This window comes from Eurytemora carolleeae, unplaced genomic scaffold (assembly GCF_000591075.1).
Source record: "Eurytemora carolleeae unplaced genomic scaffold, Eaff_2.0 scaffold932, whole genome shotgun sequence".
Classification (NCBI taxonomy): domain Eukaryota; kingdom Metazoa; phylum Arthropoda; class Copepoda; order Calanoida; family Temoridae; genus Eurytemora; species Eurytemora carolleeae.
Window position 1 is genome coordinate 204,695 of NW_019396913.1, and position 12,646 is coordinate 217,340.

The following is a 12,646-nucleotide window of genomic DNA, read 5'->3' on the forward strand; positions in this document are numbered from 1 at the left end:
GGCAGCCGATCTAATGTAAACAAACATGAGTTAGTATACGGTGAATCTTCATCTAACGCCAGAGATGCACCAGATGTCTGTTTATCCTTTGTGTTATTGTTTACAATCTTTATTATTGTTGTTACGCAAAACTAGTTCTTCAGCAGTCCAAAAACGTCACATCAAAGTGTACGGAACCCAATCCCCCCCTCCTTCTATTTAATTCTCCTTGGGTTAGAATATGATTGAAGACTTTATTAGTCTTGGTTTAAGAATTCCCAAAATGTTTGAACCTGATATAGTATAGTGATGTGTGTAAAATCAATTTTCTTTTTGCTTTGTTTAATCATATAAGTTAAGAAATTGTTACCAAATTGTTTATCCTTATCATTCACACTATGCCTCATCTATGATATGCAAATTGTATTAAAGACAGTTTCAAAATCTTCAAAGTTTAATTATAAGTTTTAAAAGAACGTACCAAAATTATTCACAACACAACCTTATAGGCTATCAACTATATAGGTTTAATCATAATTGTGAAATATATACACTGAGACCCACTTAACTGTGGTACAAAAAGATTTGAATTATAGTTTTAAAAATAGTCCAATCGACATAAAACACAGCAGTTGTAGTAAACCTAAGAAAGAAAGAAAGGAATAAACCTAAGATGATTGATTTTTGTGTAAAAAAAAAATTTCTAAAAGCCTACAGCTAAAAGTTTTAAAAAGGTACTTTTTGGTTTATCTTAGCAATAACTCAGTCTTTAACATTTCCTCTAAATATTACTCTTTCTAATTTTTTAATGTTCCTCTGGATTAGTCACTATTCGAATTTAAAGATTTATTGAAATTTTGAAAATGATCATAGAATTATTTTATAATAAAGGATGTTCAGGGGTTTATTTTGTTCTCCACACATTGTTGAAGAGCTTGTTCGAAAGCTAGATCTGAACACCAAAGCTGTTCGTAGAGATTGTTGCTGATTCCACCAGACACTCCATTGGTCTTAGCACTTCGCTCTGGTGTGGGACTGGGACAATCCGGATTATCGGGATTTTCCTCGCAAAACTTCTTACATTTTGGACTGTTAGGTCTTTTGCATGGATTCTTATTAACATTTGCCTGTTTACTTTTAGGAGGACATCTAGGATCTTCTGGATTCTTCTTGCAAAACTTTTTGCATTTACCACTTTGAGGATCGGTGCAAGGATTACCAAGTTGTCTTCCAGTTTTACATTTTTCGGGGTTTTCCTTGCAAAATTTAACGCATTCTGGAGTTGACACATTTTTCTTACGACAGGTTTTTCCATTGACCTTTCCCTGTCTTTGAAATTGTTTACCACTTTTGATGACTACATTGTCACATTTTTTTTTATCTGAATTTTGTCTGCAAGGTTTACATTTCTTATTTTCTCCCTCTTCCTTTTTAGCAGAACAGACGATTGTCTCTTTCTGAAGTTGTCTGTTACATCCTTTTAATTCTGGTTTTTCCTTACATTCGTTTTTGGTTGGTGTTTTGTTGGCCCCTGCTTGTCTTACCTTGCAATTTTTCTTGCTTGGATCACACCATTTCTTACAGTCCCCTTTCGGATTCCATTTTATACATACTAAGCCATCATTAGCTTGTCTTCTTATTCTTTTGATTAGGCTGGACTCTTGAACATTAGCATCTCGCCTTACTCTAAATCAGTGCCATGGTTATTTCTGGCAAAAAGAAAAAAGTATAAAAGTGAATGAAATTTTAAAAGCATGTCTGCATGTGTTCTGAAAAATACTATGGCGTTCCTAGAGTTTGAAGGAGTCCATCGCTGGCATTGATTGACTTTGCCTTCAAAATCGGATTTGATTGTTGCGTCCATTCCCTCCATGTTTCCCTTGATAACATCAACATTTAGGCTCGTGCCATCAGTCCATCCTATTGCTTTATAAAAGCAAACTTCTCTCTCTAAAATATTAAAAATAATAAGGAATTGTTTAACCCTATCCCTGCTGGGGTACTTGAAAACCAGGATATGCTGGGGGGGGGGGGTCAATTTGACCCCCCCCTCTAAATCCCATGTTTTATGTCCAAATGTGACAAATGATACATCATTAGAAAGCTCTTGTGTGCTACTTTTAGAATCTGCAAAAAATTGTGCAAATGTGCAAAAATTGAATTTTTTATCGCAAAATCCAGTTATATAGTAAAAATGTTTGCAAAAAATTTTTTTTCCAAAAAATAAAAAATTATACATTTTTGACAAGCCCTTGACCATGCCATTTCAAATATGCAAAAATTTTTACAAAATTTGAAATAACCTGATTTTTAATCAAGAAAAACTAAAAATGTGCAAATTTCCTTTGACCGGTTGTTTGCAAAAAAATTGCAATTTTTTTTTCGCAAAACTTGTGCAATCTGTTTCCTAATGTCATAGGCTTTCTAAAAAGCTAAATCAAAATCTGACAAGTGAAAGTGGGTCAAAACAAAGATTTAGTTTGTTACAGGCAAAAGCTGTCATTCAGGCAGTGTGCCTGAGGACTCAGGCAGTTAGTATTAAAGCCCGGTTTTAGGCCTAAAGGGAGGGCTTTGGATATGTTAGAAAAGTCAGAAAATTTTAACAGCCTCAGACCAACACTTTTTGAGTTATGTAAAAAAACTACAGGGAGGGGGGGCAAATTGCCCCCCCCCCCCCAGCAGGAATAGGGTTAAGCTTTGTTCCACCAATACATTGAGTGGTTAAATTCTTTATCATGGATTGATGGAACCAAATTTAATTGAGCTCTCAAACTTTCAATTATTGTTACGTATTGAGACATAATACATTTTGATACATGTAACGTAACCAAATAAACTAGCTTTAAGCATACTTGTGCACAAAATTGAAACTAGAGGAGCTACGAATTTACAAAGTTGTAGCAGAAATTTTGCATTAATTTGACCTTCTTCTTCTATTAGCGGATGGTGGGACCTGTTACCTTGGAAACTATCTGAGACTCCATACTCTCCTTCGTCTTCGTTCTCTTTTGCAAGCTGTTCCCAGTCATAGCCATCCCCAAAGCATTTGTTGTAGGCAGAATCAAACAAGGAGCTAACTGTTGCTGAAATAGTGGTTCATTATTGGTCAGCCATTGCGATTTGATTTGATCTCAGGCAAACAGGAACTTATCACTCTCCTCTTTCTCTTATTTTCTAATCCTTTTCTTGATGCCAATGCAATCCAATGTTGAGTTGTAATTTGTAGACCTTTGACATTTCAAACTATGAAGTTTGTTAGATTATATTGTCAAAGGTCTAAACATCAAGATGCAAATTAGAAAGTTAGAGTTTAAGAAGAGTAATAAGTTTCTTTATTAAACTGAATCAATTTTGAAACAGCTCAGCACCTTTTGCATCTATAAAAGAGTTTTTTTTAACCAATGAAATATCAGGAAATCTGACGGAATGTTTTTTAACCAATGAGATATCAGAAAATCTGATTGGATTTTTGTTCAACCAATGATATATCAGGAAATCTGATTGTGGTTGTGTATAACCAATGAGATATCAGGAAATCTGACTGGGTTTGAGTTCAACCAATAAGATATCAGAAAATCTGATTGCTTTTTTTACCAATGAGATATCAGGAAATCTGATTGGATTTGAGTTCATTCAATGAGAAATCAGGAAACCTGAAAAAGTTTGTTCCAACCAATGAGAAAACAGGAAATTTGATTAGGGTTGTTTCAGCAAAAGAAATATCGTAAAATTTGATTGGGTTGGTGTGTAACCAATTATATATTAGGAAATATGATTGGGTTTGTTTCAGCGATGAGATATCAAGAAACCGCAAGGATATGACGTTTCTGCCAATGAGATACAAGAACATTTGTTTTATTGTCGCTAACTCATTACTATTAACTGTTAAGATACTTACAGTCTGAAGCCAGGCACGACTTCATGGCAAGATTTTCTGAAATCTCAACTTCCTAATGAAAAATAAACTATTAAAGTCTGAAAACAAGACATTAAGATAATTATAAAATTGGCAAAAAAAAAGTAAGAGTCTACAATTAAGATATATAAACAAATATTTATAAGCCTTTCAGCTAATTCCGTCAAACAGGGTACATGTCCAATTCACAACAGCACCCGTTAAAAGGTTTAAAGGACACTCTTATAAATCAGGCACTCTATAAATGGGCAAGTCACCCTTAACCAAACTTTTGGTGTGTTCTGTCATAATCTGCTGTACTCTGACCAAAATATTGTAGCGTTTAGTGGAGAGCAAAGTGGTTAAATTTCCAACAGATTTTCTTACCCTGACTTCGCCATCCACATAATCTTGAAATGCATCCGGTTGTTGTGCTGTTGCTAGGCCGACTAGTAGAAAGACTGACATCTGAACCACGTACCGTAACTAAACATCATAAACACGGCAATCCAAAAGTTGAAAGCTCTAGCGCAAATATCGATGAGAATGTTTTTCAATTACTTACTAAAAACTAATGCTATAGAAACTAGTGCTTTACAGATCTAAAATGTACCCCAAAGCGTTGCAGCTCTTTAAAGTCTACCCAGCCTTGAACAGTAATGTAATTTTTTGGAGGTGTCGAGAAAAAAGTTCAAATTTGCCAAGAAAGTGTAGACAAGATAAAAGAGATTACAAAATGAGACGAAAGTTATAAAATCTACTAATAATGATAATACATTATTATTACGTTTGTACCAACTATCTACTCTAACAGTATTTTCTTAATTAGGTAGAATAATGCTAGCAATTTTACAGTTGAAAAATATAGTTTTTGCACAATTTTAGCCTTAAATTTTTTAAAGCTCTATTTTAAATCTATTTTTGCACATTAAAAAAAGAGTTAAGAGTAAAGTTTTGGTGAACAAAATATAGAATTGTAAAAATCTAAACATGAATTAAATCTAATTCAGGAGAGAGATAATTTGAATCAAATAATAACCTTGAAAAATTTCGAGGGTTTTACGCTTTCAAGAAGCTTAAAAAATACTACATTATCTTTTTTTTATTGTCAACATTTTGAGGAAAAAATTTGCAGTAAATAAAATTGAGAAATATCCTAAGCTGCGCATATTGTGCTATCCCGCCATGAAAGCCAAAAAACAGTAAATGATAAGATGAAGGGATTAAAGCAATAAGAAGTAGAATAGGATAAAGACAGAAAATAATTTGGATAGGTTATGAATATATGATAAATTGGATAGGATATAGCTAGACATATGATAAATTGGAAAGGATATAGCTAGACATATGAGAAATTGGATAGGATATAGCTAGACATATGAGAAATTGGAAAGGATATAGCTAGACATATGAGAAATTGGATAGGATATAGCTAGACATATGAGAAATTTGATAGGATATAGCTAGACATATGAGAAATTGGAAAGGATATAGCTAGACATATGAGAAATTGGATAGGATATAGCTAGACATATGAGAAATTGGATAGGATATAGCTAGACATATGATAAATTGGATAGGATAAAGCTAGACATATGAGAAATTGGATAGGATATAGCTAGACATATGAGAAATTGGATAGGATATAGCTAGACATATGAGAAATTGGATAGAATATAGCTAGACATATGAAAAATTGGATAGGATATAGCTAGACATATGAGAAATTGGATAGGATATAGCTAGACATATGAGAAATTGGATAGGATATAGCTAGACATATGAGAAATTGGTATAGGATATAGCTAGACATATGAGAAATTGAATAGGATATAGCTAGAGTTTAAGAAGTTAAATCTAAAAAATTAGTTGAATAAAAAGTGGAGTCTATAAAAGTTAGAGAAAAAGTTGAAAAAATAAGAAGTTGAATATGATAAAGTTTTTTAAAATAAAAAGTTTTAAAAGTTGAATCCAAAACTAAAGATAAATTACATTTAATAAAGTTAATTTAAAAATGATAAATTTGAAAATGTTAAATAAAGATAAAGAAGATAAACCTGTAAAAGTTAAAGATAAAGTTGAATATTATATATTAAGTTTAAAGTCTAAGAAGCTGAAGAAGATTAAGTTAAAAGTTTAAGAAGTTAAATATTATTGCAAATCAAGTTGTATTTTATAAAGTTTAAAGAACAAGAAGTTAATCTTAAAAAAGATCAAGTTTGAAATGATAAAATTTAAGAAGTTAAATTTATAAAAGTTAACGATAAAGTGGAATATTATTAATTTTTAAGATTAAGTTGAATATTATAAAATTTAGAGCCTAAAAAGTTGAATATGATAAGTTTAAATTTTAAAAAGTTGTATATAATAAAGTTTAAAGTTTAAAAAGTTGAATATGATAAAGTTTAAAGTTTAAAAAGTTGTATATAATAAAGTTTAAAGTTTAAAAAGTTGAATATGATAAAGTTTAAAGTTTAAAAAGTTGAATATGATAAAGGTTAAAGTTTAAAAAGTTGAATATGATAAAGTTTATAGTTTAAAAAGTTGAATATGATAAAGTTTAAAGTTTAAAAAGTTGTATATAATAAATTTTAAAGTTTAAAAAGTTGAATATGATAAAGTTTAAAGTTTAAAAAGTTGAATATGATAAAGGTTAAAGTTTAAAAAGTTGAATATGATAAAGTTTATAGTTTAAAAAGTTGAATATGATAAAGTTTAAAGTTTAAAAAGTTGTATATAATAAATTTTAAAGTTTAAAAAGTTGAATATGATAAAGTTTAAAGTTTAAAAAGTTGTATATAATAAATTTTAAAGTTTAAAAAGTTGAATATGATAAAGTTTAAAGTTTAAAAAGTTGTATATAATAAATTTTAAAGTTTAAAAAGTTGAATATGATAAAGTTTAAAGTTTAAAAAGTTGTATATAATAAATTTTAAAGTTTAAAAAGTTGAATATGATAAAGTTTAAAGTTTAAAAAGTTGTATATAATAAATTTTAAAGTTTAAAAAGTTGAATATGATAAAGTGCAAATTTCAAAAAGTTGAATATGATAAAGTTTAAAGCTTAAAAGTTGAATATGATAAAGTTTAAAGCTTAAAAAGTTGAATATGATAAAGTTTAAGGTTTAAAAAGTGGAATATGATAAAGTGCAAATTTCAAAAAGTTGAAAATGATAAAGTTTAAAGCTTAAAAAGTTGAATGCTTACCATGATGCTAAGTCTTCTAGACGAATTTGACTTCTGACTAATCTATGAACCTGGACCAGTATTTATACCCTTCAACAGATGGATTAGATTATTACAGATGTAAATATTATAAAATATCTTTAAGATTATATGTTTGGAAAATTAAAGCCTATCTTACGCTTATTTAGTTAGTTGTTCTTCAAATTATTCATTTAATTATATGTAAGCTGCCCAAAATCAAAATTGGGATAGTAACGATCTACTGTCCAATCACAATCCTTTGAAAATAATTTACCATTTCATCGTTTATTCCGAAAAATGTCTACCATTTCAGTATTTATTCCGAAAAATGTCTACCATTTCATTAATTATTCCGAAAAATATCTACCATTTCAACATTTATTTAGAAAAATGTCTACATTTCAGTATTTATTCCGGAAAATTGTCTACCATTTCAGTATTTATTCCGAAAAGTATCTACCATTTCATTATTTATTCTTATAAAATCTACCATAGAATCTACATTTTTATATGATCTGTTTGAGTGAAACAGAAAAGATTAATTGATCTAATCAAGGGTACTTTTATGAGTCAGGCATGATGTCACTCTGAAATGGAGGGTGACATAAAAATTATATATCCAGCTCTTTCTGTCAGTGGATATAAATATTTTTAATCCTTTGAGGGTATCCAACATTTTGTCCAGCAGGCATTGTCGAACATTTTGGTTTGAATGAAAATAAATCTTTACCAAAAACTCTGATTTTCTAATCTTTTTATCTTTGCAATCCAATGTCGTAGACCTTAGATATTTCAGACCATGAATTCTGTTAGATCTAATGATTTAAGTTTTAAGTTTAAAAATTGAGTTTGGGGTTAAAACTCAATTCCTTCCTTTTTTTACAAGAAAAAGATGATAAATTTCTGGAAATACAACAGGTAATTAAAACAGTTACAGTAAAACAGGTACAGTAAAAACTTATTAAAAATTATTTCAAAATGGTAAACGCTAGACATTCCTCTAAAGAGACTTTAAAATGGTAGATATTTCCCCCGAAATGTAGAAAATGGTAGATATCCCCCGAAATGTAGAAAATGGTAGATATTCTCCCAGAAATGTTAGGAAATGGTAGACATTCCCCCCAAAATGTAGAAAATGTTAGATATTCCCCCCGAAATGTTAGAAAATGGTAGATATTCCCCCCAAAATGTAGAAAATGGTAGATATTCACCCCGAAATGTAGAAAATGGTAGACATTCCCCCCAAAATGTAGAAAATGTTAGACATTCCCCCCGAAATGTAGAAAATGGTAGATATTCTCCCCGAAATGTAAAAAATGGTAGATATTCCCCCCGAAATGTAGAAAATGTTAATATTCCCCCCGAAATGTAGAAAATGGTAGACATTCCCCCCGAAATATAGAAAATGGTAGACATTCCCCCCGAAATCTTAAAGATTTTCAATGTGAAAAACTATTTTGTAATTCTTGCTCCTCCCTTTAACTCTCATTTATTTTTATGTGTTCCACCCCGAGAATGAAGGTACCCGACCTCTCCTTGACGGATTCCTGTACGTTTATGAACTGTATCCTCTCCAGTGGCTCCAGCTCCCTCCATCCCATGAGCAGCATGACATCCAGCAGCACCTCTTCTTCAAGTCAGCATCATTGCAAAAACTGACTCTCCAGTGGGAGGCTGCGTGTTAAACAGCCCCTGGCTATCAATGCCTCCCCGTCTCATGTTTATAAATATGTTTTGAAATATGATATTTTCTATGTTTTTGGCTTGGGACAAATATATATATTTGATTTGATTTGATATTTGAAATGTAGAAAATGGTCTACACAAAAATAAGCTTTTTCTTAATTGAATGAAAACAAACATTATTCATCATTATTCAATCAATCTAAACAAAAACATTTTCAATTAAGTTTCTGAAAGATTAAGTACAACACATAAAATGTCTTATCTCTTTTCAATAACAATGTAAAAAGGAAGTGCGTCTTTGACACACTATCTATTTGCTACTTGATCACGGGTAGCCGTAGTACATTTGAATTTCCGAGCCGGGTCAACCTTTTCGGTCTCAGTTTTTACGTTATCGCCCGGACATTAGGTGAATAAAGCAGACACTCAATAGGACTAGCCGGTGAAACAAGGTTGACGCGGTCAGACTTGAGGTTAAAAATTTACTTTTACTGGAGGGTTAGAGGTGCGTGTGGATGGTGTAAACCTTTGATATTTTAAACAAAGGCTCAATTCATCCTTTGTCATATTGTCCGATGTTTAATGAGGCAAAAAGCAAAAAAATATTTTCTTAACTGCCAAACCTCTCGTTGGACCAGATTAACACGAGTAAATGATTTTGAAAATCAGGTGTCACAGCACAGGATAATATTTGTTTAAAATTACAAAATGTGCGTTTTACACTTTTTAAAAGACTTTTAAATAATGTAAAGAAATTGATTTTTTTGCCTTAAATTTAAATTTTCTAATCCCTATTTCTTTGCAACCTTATGTTCTAAACCTTTGCAATTTTGATAGTTTGATACTTTGAATATACATAGAGCATATTTGATTTGAAATATCAAAGTTCTACGACCTCAATTTTCAAAGATATGGGGTTATAAAATTAAAGTTTGTGGCAAAAACTCAGTTCCTTTAAAAACTCTTAAAAACCGATGTAACACTTTGCATCAATAGTATCACTTGTAGGTTGAAATTTTCTTAATATAAATTTTAAAAAATCATCGTACTATTTGAATAAACTTTAAGATGTGAGTACGTATTCGAAATAAATTCAATGCCAACAAAGGAATTGAGTCTTTGCCACAAACTCTGTTTTTCTAATTTCAATAACTTAGCAACCAAATGATGTAGATACAAACAATGAATTCTGTTTGATTAAATAACGTAAGTAGTAAATCACATTATCAGATTGCAAAGATGTAAGGATTAGAAAATTTGTGTGCAATGGATCAATTCCTCTTCAGGAGAAGTCGAATTTATATTTCAGTACTTTTATTATAATAAACTAGGATAATATTAGCTTTAAAACTCAGATTTTCAAGGTCTTCTGTTTAATTACTTTAAAAATTACGACTTAAAAAATTTAAAAATATGGAATTTTCCGCCGAACCTTTTTCTTAAGTCATTTGCAAATGTTAAATTTTTCCATCTGTTCGTTGCATTTTCAACATTTCGAGATATATCATTTTAAGCATACTCTACAGCTACAATTATATTTATCTTATTGTTATTTTTATCACGTATTTCTACAAAAATAATATTTTAAGTTTTCTGTTTACAGTAATTATTTAAATGGAAAATTTACTAAAATAAAGATCTAATGAATTGATTTGCTGCAAGCACGTTAGCTGATGTTATAAATTATTATCAATTCTATGTTTACTAATAAAGAAATTGATACAGAAACCGGTTTAATCTGACATCTCAAATATGTTATGGAATTCACAAATTACATTATAGATCAATGAGTATAATGTAATTTCTGATATCTTTGCATACATTTGAACATAATTAAAATTCGAATAAAGTATGAGGTTTAAGTATTGTGACGATTACTTATGGAGATTTTATTTAGATTATCCACATTTACATATCAAGTAATAATAACTGCTTAATTGGTTGTCTGTTAGTATGTATGATCAAAATTTAGGAGCCCCTTGATCGATTTGTCTAAGATTTTGGTTGGGGAACTCGGTAGTACCACAGGAAATTTCTCAACCTGCATGGTTTTACAATTCTAAATTGAGTGGGTCGGCTTTTACAGGGAAAACTCCTAGTGAAGTTGGGTTTCCAAATAAGCTTGTCCAATATAAAGTTAAAACTCAAAGAACTTCACAATGCGAATAAAATGTAACTGCACCAGGAACTATACATATATGTATACTTTATATTTCTTGATATAACACAAGGAACTATACATATATGTATTGATGTAACACAAGGAATTATACAAGTATGTGTACTATATATATCTTGATGTAACACAAGGAACTATACAAGTATGTATACTATATATATCTTGATAACGCAAGGAACTGTACAATTATGTATACTATATATATCTTGATGTAACACAAGGAACTATACAAGTATACTATATATATCTTGATAACACAAGGAACTATACACGATATGTGACAGAATAAATATGCTTTTTTCATTCTTGTACAATTACAGCTGTGGAAAGCCTATAACAAAAGCAAGCAGATTGCACAACTTTTGAGAAGAAATTTTGCAAAATATTTTGCACACCAGACGTTAGTCGGATAAGGCTAAAAATGTCTCATTAAGTTAAATTTTTGGCCAAAAATTGTAGAAATATATTTTTTATTTTTTATTATGTATTTAAAGCGTTTAAAAATGTATAAATGTATATTTAACATGTTTAAAACAATATTTAATTGTTTATTTAACATTATTACAAAAGCTGAAAAATTCAAATAGATAACCTTCAAACTGTGCAAAAGTCATAACTTTGATGTAATTTAGCAAATTAAAAGCAAATATAAATCATGTTCATGGACATTTTACAGTCTAAAGATAGAAAAAAATGTGCAGTTTTGGAACTTGTTTTTGTACAGTTGCATTATTTTGATGATACTGTATTATTGACTGATAGGAATTATTTTTAACAAAAAACATCCCTAAAACGTTCTCGGGGAAAAAGTTTTTGAAAATAAAGCTCTAAAATTTGGCACAAAAAGAATCCTGTATAATAAAAGTCCATAAAATTAAAGGTCTTTGTAAAAAATCCTTCATGCGTGCAGACTTTTTTTTGTGAGAATATATCCCAAGACTCTAAACCTCCAAGTTGGTTTCATATTCCGTTTTTTAGAAACTTTTTCTTTCGTAACATTCTATCATATGATTCGGAAGGAAATGGAAATGAAAAGTTAAAGACTGTACCTTAGACCCAACGTAAGAATTAACTGACAAACAGATTGTGTAACGTGATTGACAGACATTCTGCCATAGGAATTGAGTCTTAGCCACAAACCCAAATATTAAAATTCTAATATCTTTGCAACCTGATTGTGTAAGCTTTTGATATTTCAAACTTAGATTATTTGAACTAACAAAATTCATAGTTTGGAATATCCAAGGTCTAAGACATTGGGTTGTAAAGATATGGGGGTTAAAAAATCAAAGTTTGTGGCAAAGACTCAAATCCTTTAACCCTGACAGAAAAAAAGACAAGAAACGAACCAAAAACGACCCAAAAATAGTCTTTGGTCGTTTATTATTATTTTTAGGGATAAAATTATGGCTAAATTTCATAAAAGCAAAACTGAACCTAACTTTTCAAATCTATAAAGTTTCAGAGAAGGATCCAAAACGATAAGTACCGTACCACCCGCGTACAGTACCGCACCACCCGCGTACCTGCATAAAACAAAATATATACAACCCTTACCATGGCTGTGTAAAATAAAAGATATATATATTTAAAGTATATATATTTGTTAGTTTTCTGTTTCATGATTTTTTCGATTTATTTTTCTAAGGATATATCTTACCCTTTTTCCAAAGTACATGTTTTTTTTATAATTCATGCACC

General features: G+C 30.2%; 1 protein-coding gene across 1 annotated transcript; it reads right to left on the reverse strand.

Moving 5' to 3' along the window:
- Positions 1 to 810: 810 nt before the first annotated feature.
- LOC111710023 (uncharacterized) lies at positions 811 to 7,167 on the reverse strand. The gene is made up of 6 exons (XM_023484034.1): positions 7,081 to 7,167; positions 4,262 to 4,360; positions 3,878 to 3,929; positions 2,940 to 3,062; positions 1,770 to 1,929; positions 811 to 1,665 (listed from the first exon to the last, which is right to left on the reverse strand). Exons 1-6 carry the CDS (start codon positions 7,081 to 7,083, stop codon positions 876 to 878), a joined length of 1,227 nt encoding a protein of 408 aa, XP_023339802.1. The 5' UTR covers positions 7,084 to 7,167; the 3' UTR covers positions 811 to 875.
- Positions 7,168 to 12,646: the final 5,479 nt, after the last annotated feature.

What these genes read in the sequence shown, in the direction of transcription:
- LOC111710023 (XM_023484034.1), bottom strand. An exon ending in ATGTGGATGGCGAAGTCAGG is followed by an intron (nt 3,930 to 4,261) that starts GTAAGAAAATCT and finishes ATTTTTCATTAG; the next exon opens with GAAGTTGAGATTTCAGAAAA. An exon ending in AGTCTCAGATAGTTTCCAAG is followed by an intron (nt 1,930 to 2,939) that starts GTAACAGGTCCC and finishes TTAATATTTTAG; the next exon opens with AGAGAGAAGTTTGCTTTTAT.